A 21,562-nucleotide genomic window follows, 5' to 3' on the forward strand; every position below is an offset into this window, starting at 1 on the left:
TTGGAAAAAAAAACCAGTGGCTATAAAAATCAATTTTTATCCCCTAACAGATTTCTATTCATTTAATTTATATATTTGATTTTAACGTTTGGGATATTGAAAAGTGGAAATAAATAGTAATTAATCGTACGCCTAAATATGTTAAAAATAGTATATAAAAAAAATCAGTATAATGCCAGGAATTAAATTCCAATAATTTTTATGAAAATCTAATTCCGTTTAAGGAACAATAAATTTTGTCGAGAAGAGTGGAAAAAAAAATTCAATAAAAATTAAGATCCACGTAGAAAAAAAAATATATATATATATATGATGTTGATGAAATTCCCCTTGTGTATAAGATGAAGCTAAAAAGCATAATTTCTCGAAACGTTCCTTCCGGTAAGGAGCTTGATCCCATTGGATGAATTTATCACACAGTAGTGACACACGTGGTTCGTGTGTTAAATTTTCGCGCGAAGGTGGAAAATGAGAAACGTGGAAGGGAGGGGGGGGGGCAAGAGTGACGATATATAAAAGAAGCGAGAAAAAGAAGAAGAAAGATATCTCTATATAACCGAGAATGTCGTCACGAAGAATGAAAATGAAGAACAATAGCTCCCAGTGACCCGGCATTTCACGGCTTTCGACTCGCGTGCGCTTACTCGCGGTCAAATATATATATATATATAGACAGGGGAGGGGTAAATGAGTAAATCCCTTAAATCCGGAAAATTATGTTTATACATGAAAACACCTAAAGCCACAAACTATCACCCACACACTTAGGTTATATATACCAAACACATGATAATTAAACTTAACAAAAAAAGCTCGAGCATTCGGAAATTTCCGATTTAAATTGCCAAAATCAGTCAACTTCTTATTAATAGAAAATTAATCATTAAAAACGAACTCCTATGTTGGTAAATTTTTCCGCTATGTTTATAAAAATACTTCGGCACAATCAATACAAAAATTGAACAAATGATGATAATAGAATATATATATTTGTACTTAATCCAGTTGAGACCCAGCACCCTAGTTGTGCCCCTCTATGGAACCCCTCCCCCCTCTTTGACCCCTACCACAAGACAATGTATATTGTAAGGATTCGACTATAGGTGACAATGTAGGTGTTCCTTCTTTTTTTTTATCTCAGTTTTACTCGAGAGTTTCACATTTTATGGCGACTAACGAATGTCCCTGAAGTATGGTGGAAAACCTTAAATCACGTAAGTCTATATAACGTGATCCCCCCCTTAACCAATTGCAATCAACATTTTCATGCAATTCTAAAATTTTTTAAATTTGAGGAATTTTCATTTAACCAAATTCCCACTTGGCTTTACCGAATTTTAATTTAATCAAATTTTCATTTCAACAAATTGTCATTAAATGTAATTTCCATTTGACCGAATTTCGATAAATCCGAAACATTTCATCGAATTATTAATTAACCTAACCAAATTTAATCGAATATTCAATTGACCGAATTTTAGTTTAACGGAATTATTATTATTATTATTATTATATTATAATAATTGTCAGTAAACTTAAATTTCACTTTACAAAAAAAATTACTAAAATAGTTAAGGGAAAATGAAAACATTAGAAAATTGACAATATTCTTTATTTGCTTACAATGTAATTTTTAATAGAAGAAATTTTTTTCCATTGAAAACTTTAGAAATTAAAAATTCTTTATTCATTTGTTTTTTTTTGCAAATTTAAGTTCTTGGATCTTTGCAATAGCCAGGTGGCCAACCAGGTAGTGGATCGCAAAATTGTGAGCAACAACTTTCATTGAAGGCACATATCCTCCAGTTTGGAAGGCATTGGGACAAAATATTTAATGGAACAATGATAATTAAAATATACATTGATAGAAACATAAATAGTAAATTCCACATTTTCCACATTTTACTAAAAAAAAAAAAAGAATAAATTGTAATTATAAGAAATTATTGAATCAGAGGAATTATCGTAAATGAAGAAAAAAAATTTTTTTCTAATTACAGGGAGACTAATAATACTTACAAAAAAAAAGAATTAATAATTATACTTTTGATATAATTCGAGTCAAGATGAGACGATTTTATATCTGCGACTGACAAAATAAATTTATTTTTGTGGAAAAAAATTTCTTCTTTACCAAATATTATGCATGATAAAATAATAAGGAAAATACTATTTGCAAGATGCGTGTAGATAAAAAGTATGTTATACATTCGAATAAATATAATTTCAATCAAATTTAGAATTATTTTTTTTTAATTTAAAAATAAAATTATAATTATTTAATTTAAATTCTTTTTCATTTTCTTTTAATTTAAACCGCAATTTATGTAAAATTAGATGAAAGAATTAATTTTTTTCTTATATAACTTTTTTAATAAAACTTTGTAACAATCAATAAAAAAATGTGTGTCAATGGCACTAATCAGCTACAAGTTTGACCTATATATAAAATGGAATAAAATCATCTTAGAATTCAAATTCAATTTTTAAAATGAAAAAAAAATTATATTTAAATAATTTTTTTAAAAACATTTTTATTGTATGCAACTGAAAAACAAATTTATTTGATTCAAATAATCGGTTACTTGACTATTATCAAATAAATATTATTGATTAATACATAATAAATTCTAAACGGTAATAATAATAATAATAATTCTGATTACACATAAGGATTCAATTATTAGGATTTTGCTAATTGCTGTCATGAGTTTTCGATATAATAATATCAATTAACTATTATCGATCCGTATCTATTCAAATTTAGTACTAAAAGTGGTAATATAGAATCTTAATGACGCACATGCTTGGTATAATAATTCACCCACCAACATGAAATTGCATTTACTTCATGGCAACATGTAATGCTATTAAACTATAAATTATCTCTAATAATTGTAATGAAACTAAAAATTACTTAATTTCATATTTTTAAAAATGAAATTTCAGTCGCAATCACTAACAGAAAAAGGAGTTTGTCGTATTTTCTATTGATTCAGGTTGAGGAATAAAAGAAATTTCAAATTCTTTTTTATTTTTTTTTTTTGTTTTAAAGAAAAAAATTATCAGATATTTAAATGATAAAATCTCTAATTGGAGTAACTAGATTAAATAAATAAAAAATTTATTTATTCAAAGAAGAGATAGAAGTATCGAAATTCAATGAGAGAAGAACGGGAAATAAATCATGAACCAATCTGAGTCACAGCAAAATTTGCTCAGCAATGAAAGTGCAACTGGAAAAACAGCGGCTGTACAGTCATTGCAAGCACCTGCTGAATATTCACTTGGACCAGTTGAAAAGCACTTCCTGCTCAGTGCAGAACGAGGTGATTGTGCAACTGTCAAAAGGTAATTTTCACCATCTAACAATCCTTCGAATTGAGGATACGATAAGACTTTAATCATTCCATGAACCCACGCATTGCTTCAACATTGTATAATTTTGCAATTTTTAAATTCTAAGGAATTTTGATATGAAAATAATTTTTTTTTCAATAATCACAGATTACTTGAAGAACACAAAGGTCATCCTGAAATTTTAAATATCAATTGTGTGGATCCATTAAATCGATCGGCTCTCATAGCAGCTATAGAAAATGAAAATGCTGATCTTATTAATCTTTTACTGGATCTTGGAATTCAAGTTAAGGTAAACTATTGTATTTTGATCTATTATGCATCATAGGAAATTCAATAGCAAAAAATTGCTGTGAAAAAAAGTTAACAAACATAAAAAAGGATTATCATTTTTCCAAAAAGGGGCAAAAATTATCAATTTTCCAGGGTTTTTTTTCAATACAAAATAGTGCATGAATCCACCTAACATTAAAGTATAACAACCCATTAAGCTCAAGATGTATTTTAACAGTATGAAGTTTTGAAAGTTGTGTATATACTTTTCACAGGATGCTCTCTTACATGCCATTAAAGAAGAGTACGTGGAAGCTGTCGAGATCCTGTTGGAGTGGGAGGAAAGGATTCATGTTGCCGGACAACCATACGTAAGTTTTCTTCACTTTCTAACTTTTCTAATAATTTTCACTCAAGTTTCCAATTTTCCCCATTTTACAAGCAAACAATAAATAACAAAAAAAAAACATTTTTTATTTCCCACTCAATTCCATTTAGTTTGCTTTTTCTTTTTAAAAGAACCAATATTTATAAAATTTTATTGTTTAAAAAAATTTAATTTTTTTGTTTTTTAAATAGAGTTGGGAAGCAGTTGACAGATCATCATCGAATTTTACTCCTGACATAACGCCCCTAATTTTGGCGGCACATAAAAATAATTATGAAATTATAAAGATCCTTTTGGATCGTGGTGCTACTCTTCCTACTCCTCACGATGTAAGGTAGGGGAAAAAAATTATTATATCGCTTATTTTTGATTTGTCTATAATTTTAATTTAATTCCATTTCTCGGAAATTTTGATCGATTATGGATAATTTAGGAAACAAAAATATAATTTTTTTTATGTCGATTGCGACACTTATGGTTTCAAGTTTCAATTTAAATTACTGTCCGTTCAATTAAAATATAAAAATATTTTAAAAAACTCACGTAGTAAAATAATCTTTAAATTTTAATATCATTATTATAATTCATACGAAAAAAATCCTGTACTATCTCGATTCATATTTCAAGTTTCAACGTCCGTCTAATTAAAATACAAAAAAAAAATTTAATTAGAATCACCTTACAAAAATTTTCTTTATTTCATTTTCAATTTTTTTTTTCTTTATCTCGATCCACAGACTGGGACTCTTATGGTTTTAATTTGTGGCCCATCAAAATATTTTAAACTGCACTTACCTTGCGAATTGCTTTTAATTTAAGGAGGATGGAGGCCCTAACAGAACCTCAAAAACAGAAAAATTGTTTTTAACGCAAACAAAAATTTAATAAAAATTAATTTCAAACAAATTTTAGAAGATTTAATTATACACTTGTCGGAAAAAATTATGTTGAGTTAAAATCTTTTGTTAAATAATTTTTTTATTAACAGAATATTTGAACTCAATATAATTTTTTCCGAAAATTGTCTAATTAGATCCTCTAAAATTGTTTGAAATTAATTTTCATTAAAAAGTTGTTTGTGTTAAAAAACCATTTTTCAGTTTTGAGATTATGTTATAGGGCCTCAATCCCCCTTAAATCCTTTTCTCTGAAATTCAATATAATTAGAATAATTCATAATGTGGGAAAAATATGATTCTTTTGTCATGTCGATTTACTGATTGGGACTCTTAAAATTTAATTTAAATTAACGCCCGTTCAATGAAAAAAAATTAACTGGAATCACCTTATAAAATTGCTGTTTTTCTTTTTTGCTATTTCGATATTGTTAGAATTCAAGGATGAAAAATTTAAATTTACTCCCCAATATAATAAAAACAAAAGAAAATTTAGTAATTTCGCAAACGGGACGTATTTTTAAATTTTGATTCGGCTCATTGAGACTCTATTGTGATTTAACGCATAATAGAATCAAGTTTAAGTCTCAAATTACTAAATGGCCCATTGAAAATGTATTATGCCACAATAGTAGTAAAATAGTAAATATTATTTTTTTTTTAGATGCGGTTGTGACGAATGTGTTTTATCAAGTGATCAAGACTCACTGCGACATTCCCAGTCGAGAATAAATGCCTATCGAGCTCTTTCCGCGTCATCCCTCATTGCCCTCTCCTCCAGGGACCCACTTCTTACAGCATTCGAATTGTCCTGGGAACTGCGAAGACTCAGTCGAATGGAGCAGGAATTTCGCGCTGAATACAATGTAAAATGAAAAATTATTAAAATCCGTTTTTTTAAAGTGAATACAAATCAAATAGTTAAATTTTTTCCTTTATAAAATATAATTTAAATATATTTATTACTATTATTTATTTATTCAGAATATATTCTGAAAGAATTTTTGAAAATTAAAAAAAAAACTTTGTAAAGTATTAGTACGAAAAAAAATTCGTAAATTAATACAACTTTTAGTAAGTTTATTGAATCAATCAATAATAAAATACCCTCGATAATTGTAGGAAATGAGAGAACAGGTACAGACTTTTGCAACTTCTCTGTTGGATCACGCTCGCACTTCCTATGAATTGGAAGTCATGCTCAACTACAATCCCACGGGAGACAACTGGGAACCTGGAGAGAGGCAGACATTAGAAAGACTTAAACTTGGAATTAAATATAAACAGAAGCAAGTAGGTTATTTTCGTAAATTACAATTTTCTCTATCCGTGAAAAGAAGTTTAAAATAACATTTGCTAGAAGAAAAAAAAACAGAATCAATTGTCACTTTAACAGGAATTTTACGAAAGTATTTCTTTAAATAACACTTTTTATGAATCAAACAATATTGACGTTAAAAAATTATTTTTTAAAAATGTATTTTTTTTATCTAAATAAAATTGAGGTTTAGCAAAAAAAAAATTTTTTTTTAGTTTGTTGCTCATCCAAACGTACAGCAGCTGTTGGCTGCCATTTGGTATGACGGTTTGCCTGGATTTCGACGATTGAGTATGATTAATCAATTGATGGAAGTGGGAAAATTGGGAGCAATGTTTCCCGTTTATAGTACAATTTACATGCTTCAGCCCACGTCGAAAATGGGACTTTTTATGAAAAAACCTTTTGTTAAATTTATTTGTCACTCCGCATCCTACGCTGTTTTTCTAAGTAAGAATTCTCGTTTTTTTCAAATAAAAATAAAAAAAATTGTACTACAAAATTTGGTTCCTTTTGAATTGATTAATTGGAAATATTCAAAAATTTAATGAATCAAAATTTAAAAGAATGATTTTTTGTTTAGTGTTACTTGGAATGGCTTCGCAACGAATAGAATATTTGGTGATTGAACTTTTTGGCAATGCGTGGTTAAGGGAAATTTTAGCGGGATGGAAACGAAAAGAACGAGGTTGTTTGCCTGGTTTCGTTGAGTCTGGGGTCATTCTGTATATAATAAGTAAGTCATTGCCACTGTTCCTAATTGACAGCGTCTCTATAGTATTATATAGTGAACCCTAAGAGTACAACGATTCCGTAAATCCACTTATCCGTGTTTCTAGAGTATTAACAAAGCCCTACAATTTTATTATGGACATTATTCTTTTTTTTCAAGTTCTCAGAAAATTGAAATGATAGTAATTTTTCTTTTTTTTTACAGTTTTCATAAAAAAATTTATTTTTTATAATAATAAAAGTATATAAAAAAACAAAATATTATAAACATAAAATTAAAAATTTATATTTTACTAGACACTACTAATTTTTCATTAAAAATTAAATTATTTATGAGGATAAAAAATAAAATTGTTTTGTAATTTTTGGTCTATTGTAATAAATTGTAACGCATTTTTTATTAAAAAAAAAGTCACGGCAATTTTCTCGTTATAGACTGGACATTATAACTACTTATTGGGAATTAATATGGCATTTTATAGGTATAGTGATAGGGGAGATCAGAGCATTATGGTCCGGCGGATTAATGGAATACATATCAGATCTATGGAACATTGTTGACTTCATTCAAAATACTTTCTACGTTCTATGGATGTTTTTAAGAGCAACTGCCTGGTTTGTCGTAATGGTATGCAAAATTTTATATATTTTTTTTTCTATTTTCTTTTGTAAATTTATTAATTTAAAAAATCATTCTTTTTTTTGAAATTCAAAAAACTTTTTTATTTTATTTAACAAAAATGGGCATTTTTAAGATTGAAAAAAAATTGCAAGGTTTCAATTTATTTTTGACTTTTGTCCTCTCTATGTTTTGCGATTTCTTCAAGAGAGGTTTATAAGATGCTCAAGGGATTAATATTTATCTCAACAGAGAGAATACTGGAGTGGCGAGGATCCTTGGTATCCAAGAGATCAGTGGGATGCTTTTGACCCGATGCTTTTATCTGAAGGTGCATTCGCAGCAGGAATGATATTCAGGTAAAAAAGGAGATTTGAAAAATTCAATGTTTTTTAATTACGCATTCTTCGAAAAAAAATGCAAAAAAATTCTTTCGAATTTTTTAATATTTAATTTAATTTATACATTATTTAAACATATAATATCTAAATAATTATTAATTTTTCTAGTTCAAATTTTCTGTCATAAAAAAGTCAAAAAATTTACATTTTTAAAAAATAATCAAAGAAAATTTATTTTTTATAACGTGGAAAAGAATTGGAATTTTTTTAGACTAACCTCAAATTTGCAAAATATTTTCGAAGGCAAATTTTTCATTTTGTGATAAATTGAGAAATTCGTTAATTTGAGGTTACATAACAAATAGTATCTACATTTTTTGCCTTTTACTCCTAATAATTATTTTTCATGAAATTTATAAATCACAAGAATTATTAAAAAGAAAGTCCATTAAATGAAAATGTGACAATTATCCTTTCTCTTTTTCTGTACTTAAATAAGAAGGAAAAAAATGATATCTTACCGAAACATAATTCTGCTCCTTTTAAAGAATTAATTTCTCTCTTTTGCTACATTTATATATTTTACAAAAACTTTAACAATATTAAAATAAAAAACGTTGCTTTTATTAAACATTAAAAATGACGTGACCAGATCTGACAAATACCGAGGGAAAATGGCATCAGTTTTACAAAATACTGAAATACATCAAAATTATTTCCAAGCGTTCTAAAAAACACAAAAATTTTCTCACAAGCAAGATTGGGTTGTAACGCGTAATTTTGAAGTTTACTATTTTAAATTACTTTCAAAATAAATATTACAGTTAAATTATCGTATTATTCTTTTTTGATGATTTATTTTCGATTTCTCTTTCTATTTATTTTCTAACAAAATAAACCTTATAAACAATCTTGTATATTTCAAAGTATTATACGTTCTCAACCCTGATCGCAATTATCGAACGTTCGATATCAATAATCGAATGATTGCGTATCTAATTTGTTTCGGGGAATAACCGCGTAATCTCTTTTTTGAGGAAAAATTAAAGAATATTATTTCAAATAAAAATATCTAATTCTCTAAATATGTTTTTTCCAAGGTTTTAAAAAATTAAAACGTGTTCTAAATGTTAAAAGAAAGATTTATCATTTTGTCAATCAAAAATAGTTAGCAATTAAACATGTTAATGACAAATACTGTAAATTAAAAACGTTGTAAATTAGAAATTTTTAAATTAAAAATATTACAAATTAAAAAAAGTTGGAAATTAAAAATGTTATAAATTTAAAAAAAAAGATAACAGATTAAAAATGTTTTAAATTAAAAAATACTGTAAATCTAAAATATTGTAAATTAAAAATCTTGTAAACTTAACACATAAAAAATTTGATATTAAATAAGCAGAATTTAAAATATTTCCAAGAAATAAAAAAAAGAAAACTTAATCGATCATATTAAAAAGAAGCTTAACATTTTTAAATCCTTGGAAAAGAAGAGATTAGGAAAAGGAGCAAAACGAATATTAAACATTTTCTACTTGAATGTTATATATGTATATAGAAAAGGGCAAAATTACTCGTCAAATGAAATAAATCGAGTAACCTCGAGTTATAATTTTCTATTAGAAATTCTAAAAAAAATAAATACGTTTGACAAATTTCTCCATTGCGCGAAAGATATAGGAAAATGCGCGAGACCTTCTTATAAAGTTCCTAGTTTATAGCGATATCAATAATTTAGTCTCTGTGTCCCATATACACTGTATCATAGAAGAAAAAAACCTCGAGAGAAGGGATATAAAAATCTACGAGTAATATGTTTTCAGCTTTTTAAAACTCGTGCACATATTCAGCGTCAACCCACATCTTGGACCCTTGCAAATTTCCCTCGGGAGAATGATAATAGACATTATCAAATTCTTCTTCATCTATACACTCGTTCTCTTCGCCTTTGGTTGCGGTCAGTATTATTATTTTTACAAAAAATTTAAATCTGCTCGCATATAAAAAAAAACAAAACTGTATATTATACATAACCGAATTCAATTTATATTGCAGTATTTTTAGGGGAAAGAAACGAGGCGATAAAATCAGGGAAGGATAATAAATTAATTTGTCCCATGAAGCGTTAATTTATCTCACTATAATGTGGATCATTTTGCCAATGTGTATAACAAATTAATTTATTATTTCTATACAGAAAATTCGTTTATCCAATTAAATGTTCATGAAATTAAAAAAAAAAATTCATTTAAATAATAATTTATAGTCTTCAATCTTATTTAATAATTAACTTTTCTAAAATTAATATGAATAATATTGTTTCTTCTTTCTCGTTGATTGTAATTAAATATTAATATAATTAATTGGAATAAATCTAATTCAGAAAAATTAAGTTTTGAATAAAAAATTTACTGAAATTATATAAAGTTAATAAAAAAAAGTTTAATTTCAAATTTTTATAGTAAAAAATGGAAAATAAGGAAATTTTTTTTATAGGAATGAATCAGCTAATGTGGTACTATGCGGACTTGGAGAAAATGAAATGTTATCATGCACATCACGATATACCGGATTTCGATAATCAGGAAAAAGCTTGTGCAACTTGGAGGAGATTTGCCAAGTATGTAAACAATCCAATTATAATGGAATTTAAAAAAGAAATTTACGAAATTTCAAAGCAATAAAATTAATTTCAACTTTAAATTAATTTTTAAAAAAATTCAAAATTGAACTCAATTTAATTAATTTATAATTGAATTCAATTTAATTTATTCAAAATTCAATTTCATTTTATTAAATTAAATTTTATTTTATTTAATTAAAATGCCACTCAAATTAATTAAAATATTTGGAAATTATTAAAATTCCGTTAGTTAAAAAAGTTAAATTATAGAATTTAAAATATAAGCTCAATTAAATTAATTTCCAAATTAAAAATAATGAAACACTAATTTTTTAACGTTAAATAGAATAATTAATTTTTCCAAAACTTTTTCTAGTCTTTTCGAGACCTCCCAATCACTATTTTGGGCAAGTTTTGGCATGGTTGACCTAATGTCCTTCGATCTCACCGGAATCAAAAGTTTCACTCGCTTTTGGGCTCTTTTAATGTTTGGCTCATATTCTGTGATTAATATCATCGTACTCCTCAACATGCTTATTGCCATGATGTCAAATTCATATCAAATAATTTCAGTAAATATTAATAAATAAAATAAATGTTTATATTCTACTTTTATATTAATATTCAATAAAAAATTTAATTTCTCCTAATAATTTACAGGAAAGAGCGGATACAGAATGGAAATTTGCAAGAAGTCATTTGTGGATGAGTTATTTTGAAGATGGAGATACGGTTCCACCTCCATTTAATATGGTACCGACATCAAAGACATTTAATAAGATTATAAAATGCGGTAACACTGGACGACCAACGAAATCTTTAATCGTAAGTGGATTTATTTTTGAAGAAAAAACAGATTTTTTTATCTTCATCGCGATGGACTCGTTTTCTCTGCGAAATTGGTTTTTAATTATTGTATAATAAGATATTGAAAAATTAATTTTGCTTGTCATTTTTGAATAATAAATATTGTTTTTAGAAAAAATCACGAGAAAAAGCAAAAGAGAGACACGACATTGTAATGAGATTATTAATTCGCCGTTACGTTACTTCTGAGCAGACAAAACGTGATGATTTTGGAATTACAGAAGACGATGTAATTGAAATTCGTCAAGATATCTCAACTCTACGCTATGAATTGATTGATATTCTTCGACTCAATGGAATGCAGACTCCAAAAGCTGATAAGCAAGAAGGTAATTTAAATTAAATGAAAATTACTTAATTTCAAAATAAATTATCTAAAACAATTTTTGTAAATAGTTTCCGGAAAGAAAGGTAGAATAATGGAACGAAGATTACAAAAGGACTTCCAGATTGGATTTGTCGAGGGATTAGTGAATCAAGTGATTCAAAGTCAAAGTCAACCGAAAGATGTATTTAGTCAAATTGCCAAAGCAATTGGTCGAAGAAGTAGTGGTGGCAGTAAGAAGGATTGGAACGCTGCCGTTAGACAAAGTGTAATTATTCGCGATCCAATTGGTAGTAGATCGGAAGCAATGGTTAAACAAACTAGACGAAGTTTAAGACGACATCTTGCTAATCATCCTAATTCTGATTTGGCTTCACTTGATCCCGATCGACTTTTAGAATATAATCCGAATTTATCCGAAGTTTCGCCTGCAACTCGTGTTGCATACGCCAAATTTATTCTCAGTCGAATACCTAAAAAGGAGGGCGGAAGTTTCGATGCTGGCGACGAAGGTTTGTTAATTTTTTTTGTAAATTTTGTAAATAAAAAACTAAAATCCAAATGTTCACAGGAGAAGGAGGAGAAGGTGGAAAGAGAAAATTAGTTTCGCAAAGAAGTAAAGTGTCAATAGTGGACGCAATGAGGCAAACGACGCCAACTGGTTCAGTGAAGAAAGGTCCCCCTATCGCTAAAACACCCAGTATGGCGGGAATAATGAAATCAGCGTCAAAAGCATCTTTGGAAGTTGTTGACGGTGAACCACGTACACCATCGCCAATACCAGAGGATCCACGAGAATATGATAAACCCTCTACGTCAAAGCAAATGTCCACCAAAAAGGAGGCAAGCACCGAAGAAGAAAAGAAGAAACGCGAAGAGGAAAAAATGAAGAAAGACGAAAAAACGGGAGACGAGAAGAATGAAGACAAAAAGAAAGAAGAAGGCAAAAACGAAGACGATTCAAAGAAGAAAGATGATGGAGAAAAAAAGAAAGAAGATGAATCTAAAAAGAAGGATGATACAGAAAAGAAGAAAGAAACACCAAAACAAGAAGTAAATAGACCAAGAGCAGACGATATGAATACAACGAAACTACGCGGAAAATCCAAAGCCACGGGACAAATTATGGGCGGATGGATTTAATATTTCATTTTTATTTTAAAATCATGTTCACATAAAAATTAAATTCATTACTATATTTATGAATACAAAAATAAAAAATTTAATGTAAGGTTTTAATGACTTTTTCAATATTTTCTTTGATATTTTTCGATTTTCAATTATTTTATTTATATACATCATTTCAACTATATTTACAAAAAAAAAAAAATTTCACCGCACCTTTGTCTTTATGCAACTAAAATAAATTAACAATACTGATAATGTGTGTATCTTACTATGAGCAGAGCCAAAATTTCGTCAAAATTGATCTGAAAATTTAATATATGGAATTAATTGAAAAAGAATTTTAGTTTCGATGTGGAAAATTTGGTGTAATAAAATAATTTCCAATATTTACCTTCGATTTTTGTCTGCCGAATTTCCTAACATTTCTCCCGTTTTACTTGATTTCTTGCTCTTTTTACAATAATCCTGAATAATAGAAATATTTATTTTTATTTAAAAAAAAAACCCCCAAAAAAAGTAATTAAAATTTGTAAAGAAATAAAATATAGAAAGTAAAACTATAATTTTTCAATACCTCTGCTAATTCACCAATTTTAAATTTTTTCATATAAGATCTCGCGTCCGAAGAATGACCAAAATCATTAAAACCTTTTGTTCCGTCTTTACCCGCAAATTCCATAATTAATTCCTCCCCACCAGGATGCTGTAAACACGAATTAGGAAAATGAAAACTTGCTAATTGTTATCAATTTCAAATTTTCAAAAAAGAAATAAAAAGAAAAACGAATTTTCCACACACTTCTCTAATATAATCAGTCAAATCGTAGACATTTTTATGAAGAACAACATAAACTTTTGAACCATTTTCTCCATTATTTCGTGCAACTTCCTCAAAAGATATGAGATTCATTTTTTCCTCAATTCGATTTCGATTACCCGACTGCTAAACTGTTTCACTATAAAACTGAAAATTCCCCTCTATGTTTATATAAAGCGTCCAAGAAAGTCATCAATGTGATAAAAACTTTTGACTTGATAAGATAAAAAGTCTAAACAAAATTAACATATATATATATACAAATTAATTTTTTGTATTGTGCGTATTTTTTCCCCTCATTTTGCTTGCCATATATATGCCAATTGTAGAAAAAAATTATTGTAATTGAAATATTATTGACTATTATAAATATTATAAATATTATAAACTATAATATTAATCAAAATATTGACACAAAAGTGAAGCGTTAATCTTTTTCCAAAATCGATGAATGTCAAGTTTGATAAGGGACACGAGAAAGAAGTCACGTCTTTTGATATGAATTGATTATAGTGTGATGATGATGATTATTATTGTTAATCTTTTCCTTCCTGATTAAACGGAAAAGCATGAGGATATTTTTAAACATTATTTTTGCTGAGAAATATTTTCTAATGAAATTCGAAATTCCCAAGTTTCTTGGAAATTGCGCGATAAGCGAGTTATTAATTTTTCCAAATAAACTGATTTCTTTTTTTTATACATACAAATTGTGGTTGACGTTATGTTGACCTGTTGTTTTTTTGTTTCACAATTATTAAAAAAAAAAAAAAACATATTCTTTGAGATTTCTCTACAAAAAAATATGGGGGGCTTTTTAATGGGAGCAACAGTCTTCGATCAACGATCGATCAATGGACAAAAAATTTCGGAATTCAAAATTTTCAAAAAAAAAATTATTATGTTTTTAAAAAAATATGACTTACCAATCGCAGATTTCTTCTCGTCGATTCAATGTCATCTTTGATTTTCACTGATGATTCCATTCGTCTATGTCTGATCTCCATGTTTTTCAAATTTGAGACAAAAAAACACTCACACGCGAATTAAAAATTTTTCGAACACTCCCGAACAACGTGAACATTACAATAAAATAAAATAACTTTTTTTTTATTATCCACATAACTGAGAGTTAAGAATTTTAAATTTTCTTCAAATCTATTATATAATGCCACCACTTATTTTCTGTGAATAAGTAATTGCCTTATAGTTTCTACCTGCATGTAAATAAACCGCTAAGGGTGCAATAAATCGAAGTGTGAGGGAGATTTGTTTTTGCCTCGATTCCCAGAAAAGGTCAACCCTGTTATTATTTATTTATTTGATAATTAACAAAATCAAAATTAAATTAAATTTTATTGTTAGATTATTACTATTTGGTAAATATTATATTACAGTAGAAAAATCGTGTCAGACATAATTCTCAAATGAATATTTTGTTATTTGAGATTTGGGAAATACAATATACATAGACAGATAATTGAAAATAAGATATTGAAAAAACTTTTTATTAGAATATTTAACAACAGTATTTACAAAAATAAAATAAAGTGCACTTGACCGACACGAAATTTTCCTATAATATAAAGCTCTCTTACGTATTATTGTGCCTAAAAAAACGGACATTTGATTCTAATCCTAACATTTCATTAGCGTTTCGTTCCTGAAAAAAGCGTTTGCCTTGTTCAAAAGTAGCAATCATTATTGCACAAGCGGGCGCAACTTTTATTAAACGAGGCGCAAGTCCCGTATAAAGACCGCGTACACCATTTTGATCGTATATTCTTCTTATTATCGATATTGTGCTACTCGTTCGAACAGGTTTGTCTGTGAAACAAAAAAAAATTATTAACGTTTTAATATTATTTAATTAATTTTTTTCTTTTGCTATCATTCTTTTATCATTAATATTAAAAGTTTCTTGTTTTAAATGTACAAACCAGAATAAATTTCCTTCTCGCCCATTTCTATTTGTCTATGAGTTTTCACTACGTCAAATGGAATAGTAGATAAAGCAGCAACCTGTAAATGGAGGATTAAAATTAATTTTTTGCTTTTTTAATTTAATCAAAATATACAAAAGTTGTACTTACAGAACCAGCGACTGCACCGGCAATCAAATTAAAGGTAAATGTATGTTGAAAATTCACAAACGTCTTTTTCAATGTTTCATAATTAAACCAGTAAATTGCACTAAAAGGTACGTCACGAAGTAGCGTTGAACTGAGACCCATCCATAAACCAGAGACTCCACTGTATTTTACAACTGTCTTCAAAGCTTGTCTTAATTCTGAAATTTTTTAAAGAAAAACATCTAATTCAAAAGTTTCACTAAAATTAATTACACTAAATTAAAAATAAAGAAAAAACAAATAGTTAATTAATTAATTATTTTCTTAAATAGAAATACAATTTAAAAAACCCCTACCTGCGTAACTCAATTTTTGAGATTGCATTTTCGTTCTAATAAGCTCAACAGGACTCACTAAGGATGCTGCAAAAACTCGTGCCGTACCACCGGCCACAATTGGAATCCAAAACGGTTGCTCTTGATGAAGTTTTTCTTTGTTAATTTTACTATTATGATAATCCTGCAATGTCAAATTTTAAAAATTATCAATTAATATTATTAATATTAATTAAGAATTTACAATTTAATAAACAAAAGTAATCTATTTCACATTCTTTAAAAGAAATTTAATCTTTAGAAAAATGCGACAATCTGATAATAAATTGCAATAGAGTTAAAATTACATAATTACCTTTAGTGATATTCTTAATTGCTCATAAGATACAAAATACATTATTGTAGCTGGAATTGCCAAAACTAAAGTCGGACTCAAACCACTCCAGAGGGATAAAATCCCTTCTTTTTTGCCAATTTTAAATAAAGCATCCTAAACGAGAAAAATATAAAAAAAAATTAAATTAAAATCATCATTTTCAAAAAAAAGTCAATTTTTTATCATTTTTAAAATTAACAGTTTCTTGTTCAAACTTCACATTTTAAAATAACAATAAATATATTACAACAGTACGGAAAAAAAATATTTTTTTAAATATGACTTTTAGGACAATTTTTTGTTTTTTCTTTGTTTTTAAGAATGTCATTTACTTACAAAAGTGCCATTAAATTTTCCATTTGCTCTCAACCATTCAGGCCCTTTTCCATTGCCACAGGAACATAAATGATCCATTAATCCATTACAATAGAGAAAACATTTATTTGACAGCATTGCCTTCTGTTGAGCTTGCAATCGAATTTTCACTACATCTAAGGGAGTTACTAAAAATTTGAAGAAAAAAAAATTATAACAATTTCAAATTCAATATAAGTTATATATATTTTTTTATCAATTAATCAAGAGAAAAAATAATTAAGATCAAATATATTTATAAAAAAGAAAACAAATATTACCAATCATTGATGTTATTAAAGCTCCAGTACATGAAGCAATCATTTGTTGATAAGGTTTTATTCGAAATCTCGGATCATCGAGATCAATTTCCACAGTGTCCTTTTCCATTTTTAATGTATTTTTAATAATTTTTAAGACAAAAATTAACTGCAGCAGTTAACTTTCAACATAACCTCAAAGGAAAATGCCGATTAGTTTTAATCGCAATGACTTTAAAATACAATAGAAAGTTTCCATATCATCACTACTTCACTTTTTCAAGGGAATGTCAAATTCTAAGATGATATATTTCCGTTTTCACTAATTATGCAATGGTGCTAATAACAATAATAAATTACATGTCGAGTCAAGGACATTAACGTGTATGCGGCAGAAATGTATAGGTTCTTGTTTTGAAAGTAAACATTGTTTATCGTTGTTTACTCAATAAAATATCTGGATATTTAGTTAATGTATATTATTTAAAAATTTTCACAATGATGATGAAATATTTTTAGATATTTTCACTAATATGTATATGTACTATATTTATTGATTTGTCTCTTATTTATGATTAAAAGCCACAAATGTGAATATTTATTTTTTTCAGCACTTAACACTCATTTAAATTAATAATTTAATTCAAGAACATATTGTGATAAATTAATAGTGTAAAAGACAGACGATATTTATTTCTGCTATTTCATTCAAAGTATCAAAACTTACATATCAAATACACCACGTGGTTATTAAGGCGAGTTTAGAATATGAATTTTAGGTTAAGGCGTGCGTTAATATCTAACGTCATAGTTCATATTGAATTTTTTAATTAAAGAAAATATACAAATTATAAACAATAGTAATAATTATTATTAATACTAATTATATATACTTCAATAAGTTAACTGACTTAAATTCTTTATTTTTCCCTTTTCTTTTGGTACAATTATAATAAACAATTTGCAACCAAATATATATAGAAAAATCTGGTTTCGCAGCATTAGTTGTATACAAATATGTATTTAATCGAATTTTACTCACACGTTAAATTTATCTAACTCTGATTTACAATGAAAACAAAATCTCAATTAAATAGAGTAACAATTTGATATTTGGACAATATATTAAATACAACATTAAAATAAAGAAAAAAAAACTAGATATACAAATAAATAAAATATACAAATTGAATTGTTCGACAATATTTTTCCTTCCCTATACTTGTTCCATTTTCGTCAGACGCAATTAAAATTTATATTCAAAAAATCGAATCAATAGTTGTTTCGAGTAATTTGTTTTCCATATTCAGAAAATCACTTTTATTTTGAAATTTAAATTGAAATTCTGATTTGAAAAAACGTTATTGAAAAATCTATTAAAATTCTAATATATTCATTTATATATATATATGTATAATTAAATGTCTAGTTTTTTTTGAGAAAGGTATATGTAATAAACCTTTCTTTGCGACACTTACGACTAACTGTTCAATTAATTAAACTTATTTGAAAGCAATTATTTTCAATAAATATATATATATATATATAGAACTTTAAAACACAATGTTAGCGATGTAGTGTTTAAGAGTATCTAATATTAAAATAAAACAAAAAAATTTTTTTTCTCTCTAATGTATCTAAAGTGAGTTTGATTTTAATAGGTGTCTGATCTGAAATAACAAAGTAAAATGCTCGCAAATAAAACATATACATAATGTATATATATATATATAAATACCTATCTACAATACATCAAAAACTGTATTTATTTAATATTGAAAAAAATGCCATCATGCTTGCATTTCTTGTAATCGTTTGCATGACGGCATATCCATATTTCTCGCACGATTATACAAATCTTGATCACCGAAATTTCTCGCTTTCCATATCATTGATTCCCCTGGAAATAGATTCAAATATTGTCGTTTCAATTTTCGAAAAATTTCTTTAAAATTAATTAAATTTTTTGAAAATATTACTCACGATAATTCTTTTCCCTGAAACACGTCTGCCTCAATTGACTTAAATATTCTTCTTCAACTGAAATTTCTAATCTTCGCAAACTACCCTGATACTCGCTGTGGAAATTTTCTTTTACATAGTACGTCACTTTTAGATTTTGTGTTGTTCTAGGAACCGTATATTTACTGGAAGAAAAATCTTTGTAATAAAATAAAAAATTACAATATATTTTTACAAAATTGGATATTTTGTGTGGAAATAATTTTTTTTTTCTTTTTTAATGGAACGTTTACTCACGGGCTAGAATGCAAACTGTATATTGGATCAGATATGAAAAAACTGCTCATCATTGTTAAAACTATCAATAAAAGTACAGGTAACATCTGTAGGAATGTTGTGTATCCATTGGGCTGGAAAAATAAAATTTATTTATAAAGAAAACAATAATGATTAATTATTTTTCGAAAAAAAATTAATTTCACCTGTGAATGGGAGTGTTGATTTTGTGATTCTGACTGTCTCGTCCATCTGCCACCTGATCTTCGCATATAAAATTCTTGTTGTGGAAAAACATCTCTAAAGAACATGTTAAACAGTTCTTCAGCAGTAATGTCAGCTGTAAAATAAAAATTTTTAAATTAAAAATAAAATAATAGATTAATAATAATGATAATAAAAATAAAACAGTTGAAATAAATACTTTCAAATCCTCGCGAATAATTATAATGAGTTTGATGAGAATGAGAACTCTGCATTCGTTCTTCGTCCGAGCCATATAAATCATATTGTTTTCGTTTTTCCACGTCAGTCAGTACCGCAACAGCATTTCCAATGACTAATGAAAAATAAAAAACAATTTTCTTCTTATTCAAGACAAGATTATTGTAAAAACAATCATTTTTCTTTTTTTTGCTCCTTTACAAACCTTTAAAAGCCTCAGCAGCTCCTGGAGCTTTATTTTTATCTGGATGTAATTGAAGAGCTAATTTTTTATAGGCCCTCTTAATATCACCATCGGTAGCTTCTTTACTCACACTCAATATCTCATAATAATCTTTACATTTTTTAATTCTGTAAAAATTATTATACAAATTTCATTTTTTTCTTAAATTGTACTTTAAAAGAAATTTAATTATTTTTTTGTAATTTTAATTCAATCATTTTCAATTGTTATGTAATTCAATTATTAGATAATAGTTATTTTGTAATAGAATTATTTTGTAATTTGATTATTTTCAAATTTAATTAATTTCAAATTTAATTATTTAAAAAATTTCTTTTTCAGATAAAAAACAGAAATTTTATCAAAAGTTGCAAAACGAAATGCATAATTAATTATTTAATAAATATTTTTTCCCAAAAAAAAAAAATTAATTTGGTAAATAATTATAATACACAACTTTTGCTTTTTAAGAATTCTGATTCGAAATTTTTAAACTGAAAGTAAAAAACAAATTTTTTTAAAAAATGAAAGTTTTTTAAAAAATCAATACTCATTCGTGTAAACAAAAGTTGTATTTTTATTTAATTTCCCTTACCTTTTAACATGTTCTAATTGATCTTTGGTAAAATCACCATTTGTTTGAGTTTGTGTTCCTTCTTTTGTAACATTTTGTCGTTTTCTAACCTCAGGCTCAGAATCTGATTTTTGATTATTCTGTTTCGAAAGTATCGACACTCGCGTTAATAAATCTGTAAAATCAAAAATTTTTACTTCTCACACAATTGTAATAAAAAAACAATTTTTTTTCCATCTAACAAAATAATCGTCAAATTATTATTTTTTTTTCATCCACAGAGACAATATTTTAATCTATAATTATACACATACACACATCTATATATACACATATATAAAAAATAATATATATATTCGAACAAACCTTCAACACGTTTTGTTGGATACAATTTTTGGGCTTTTTTCAAGAATTTTTCCGCTTCATCGAATTTTTTTTCACGAAGATGTTTTTCCGCATATTCCATACAACGTTCGGCCTCATCTTTATTGCTGTCCATGACAAAGATATATTTCACAGACAAGGGAAAATGGGAGGAAAAATGTCCTCTCTATAAGTCCCGTGATGTATACTTCTTATATCAAAAATACGCACTTTGACAAAAGTTGAAATTCATTCACAATGTAGTTGGAAATTTTAATTGTAAATTCACACGTCATTAGGCAGTGACACTAGAATTGTTAATTAATTTCGTTTCTAAATTATTATATATACATACACAAATGAAGTTTTTCAATAAAAAGTGATCAAAAGTCGAAAAAACTGACGTATTTTCTCTTCTGCTATAATTTTCTACTTGGTTGACGTGGTTCTTCAAGGACATGCGCACTTGACGAAAATCGGAAAAATAATTATTGACCAATTAAAATGACAATTGTCGCCTTATATATTTTTTTTTCTTGAAATAATAGTTATTTTTTGTTCATGACAAGACTTACTTTTGTATTATTCGATAATTATTTTCCGATAATTATTATATTATAATTTAGAGAAAGA

At 26.9% G+C, this 21,562-nt stretch overlaps 4 protein-coding genes across 6 annotated transcripts; 1 reads left to right on the top strand and 3 right to left on the bottom strand.

The window, feature by feature from the left end:
• The first annotated feature begins 1,131 nt into the window (after window positions 1–1,131).
• On the top strand, window positions 1,132–12,888 carry LOC127280567 (transient receptor potential protein). 3 transcript variants are annotated; one of them, XM_051303630.1, is made up of 18 exons: window positions 1,132–1,214; window positions 3,139–3,351; window positions 3,508–3,652; window positions 3,909–4,004; window positions 4,213–4,355; window positions 5,582–5,783; window positions 6,040–6,210; window positions 6,451–6,685; window positions 6,819–6,971; window positions 7,450–7,595; window positions 7,839–7,945; window positions 9,754–9,887; window positions 10,427–10,550; window positions 10,930–11,125; window positions 11,214–11,378; window positions 11,533–11,749; window positions 11,817–12,257; window positions 12,317–12,888. In XM_051303630.1, the coding sequence occupies exons 2-18, from the start codon at window positions 3,188–3,190 to the stop codon at window positions 12,886–12,888; spliced, it is 3,411 nt and encodes a 1,136-aa protein (XP_051159587.1). In that variant the 5' UTR covers window positions 1,132–1,214; window positions 3,139–3,187. The 3 variants fall into 3 exon arrangements, with proteins under 3 accessions (XP_051159587.1, XP_051159589.1, XP_051159588.1); XM_051303631.1 differs by having other exon boundaries at window positions 1,139–1,214; window positions 3,142–3,351; XM_051303632.1 differs by lacking the exons at window positions 6,040–6,210; window positions 6,451–6,685; window positions 6,819–6,971; ... (7 more) ...; window positions 11,817–12,257; window positions 12,317–12,888 and having other exon boundaries at window positions 5,582–5,792.
• Window positions 12,889–13,027: 139 nt separating this feature from the next.
• On the bottom strand, window positions 13,028–13,843 carry LOC127280574 (cytochrome b5-like). Its single transcript, XM_051303640.1, has 4 exons — window positions 13,673–13,843; window positions 13,448–13,576; window positions 13,265–13,338; window positions 13,028–13,175 (listed from the first exon to the last, which is right to left on the bottom strand). Exons 1-4 carry the CDS (start codon window positions 13,781–13,783, stop codon window positions 13,142–13,144), a joined length of 348 nt encoding a protein of 115 aa, XP_051159597.1. The 5' UTR covers window positions 13,784–13,843; the 3' UTR covers window positions 13,028–13,141.
• A 1,334-nt stretch (window positions 13,844–15,177) lies between these two features.
• LOC127280570 (probable mitochondrial glutathione transporter SLC25A40) lies at window positions 15,178–17,832 on the bottom strand. The gene is made up of 7 exons (XM_051303634.1): window positions 17,109–17,832; window positions 16,810–16,976; window positions 16,453–16,587; window positions 16,119–16,281; window positions 15,784–15,980; window positions 15,631–15,712; window positions 15,178–15,517 (listed from the first exon to the last, which is right to left on the bottom strand). Exons 1-7 carry the CDS (start codon window positions 17,215–17,217, stop codon window positions 15,285–15,287), a joined length of 1,086 nt encoding a protein of 361 aa, XP_051159591.1. The 5' UTR covers window positions 17,218–17,832; the 3' UTR covers window positions 15,178–15,284.
• Window positions 17,833–17,989: 157 nt separating this feature from the next.
• LOC127280569 (dnaJ homolog subfamily B member 12) lies at window positions 17,990–21,373 on the bottom strand. Its single transcript, XM_051303633.1, has 8 exons — window positions 20,933–21,373; window positions 20,588–20,741; window positions 19,975–20,120; window positions 19,750–19,884; window positions 19,532–19,665; window positions 19,347–19,459; window positions 19,071–19,234; window positions 17,990–18,987 (listed from the first exon to the last, which is right to left on the bottom strand). Exons 1-8 carry the CDS (start codon window positions 21,063–21,065, stop codon window positions 18,878–18,880), a joined length of 1,089 nt encoding a protein of 362 aa, XP_051159590.1. The 5' UTR covers window positions 21,066–21,373; the 3' UTR covers window positions 17,990–18,877.
• Window positions 21,374–21,562: the final 189 nt, after the last annotated feature.

Source organism: Leptopilina boulardi, unplaced genomic scaffold (genome assembly GCF_019393585.1).
Source record: "Leptopilina boulardi isolate dan_hultmark-lab unplaced genomic scaffold, ZJU_Lbou_2.1 LbouV2_248, whole genome shotgun sequence".
NCBI classification, from domain to species: domain Eukaryota; kingdom Metazoa; phylum Arthropoda; class Insecta; order Hymenoptera; family Figitidae; genus Leptopilina; species Leptopilina boulardi.

Coding starts and splice junctions, on each gene's coding strand:
- LOC127280574 (XM_051303640.1), bottom strand. CDS start 13,783: ATGAATCTCATATCTTTTGAGGAAGTTGCACGAAATAATGGAGAAAAT. Junction 13,577..13,672: donor TGACTGATTATATTAGAGAA/GTGTGTGGAAAA, acceptor TCGTGTTTACAG/CATCCTGGTGGGGAGGAATT. Junction 13,176..13,264: donor TCGGCAGACAAAAATCGAAG/GTAAATATTGGA, acceptor TTAAATTTTCAG/ATCAATTTTGACGAAATTTT.
- LOC127280567 (XM_051303630.1), top strand. CDS start 3,188: ATGAACCAATCTGAGTCACAGCAAAATTTGCTCAGCAATGAAAGTGCA. Junction 5,784..6,039: donor AATTTCGCGCTGAATACAAT/GTAAAATGAAAA, acceptor CGATAATTGTAG/GAAATGAGAGAACAGGTACA. Junction 6,686..6,818: donor ATCCTACGCTGTTTTTCTAA/GTAAGAATTCTC, acceptor TTTTTTGTTTAG/TGTTACTTGGAATGGCTTCG.
- LOC127280569 (XM_051303633.1), bottom strand. CDS start 21,065: ATGGACAGCAATAAAGATGAGGCCGAACGTTGTATGGAATATGCGGAA. Junction 19,666..19,749: donor TTATTCGCGAGGATTTGAAA/GTATTTATTTCA, acceptor TTTATTTTACAG/CTGACATTACTGCTGAAGAA. Junction 19,235..19,346: donor TACAGTTTGCATTCTAGCCC/GTGAGTAAACGT, acceptor TTTTTCTTCCAG/TAAATATACGGTTCCTAGAA.
- LOC127280570 (XM_051303634.1), bottom strand. CDS start 17,217: ATGGAAAAGGACACTGTGGAAATTGATCTCGATGATCCGAGATTTCGA. Junction 16,588..16,809: donor GAAAATTTAATGGCACTTTT/GTAAGTAAATGA, acceptor TTTCTCGTTTAG/GATGCTTTATTTAAAATTGG. Junction 16,282..16,452: donor AATTAAGAATATCACTAAAG/GTAATTATGTAA, acceptor TTGACATTGCAG/GATTATCATAATAGTAAAAT.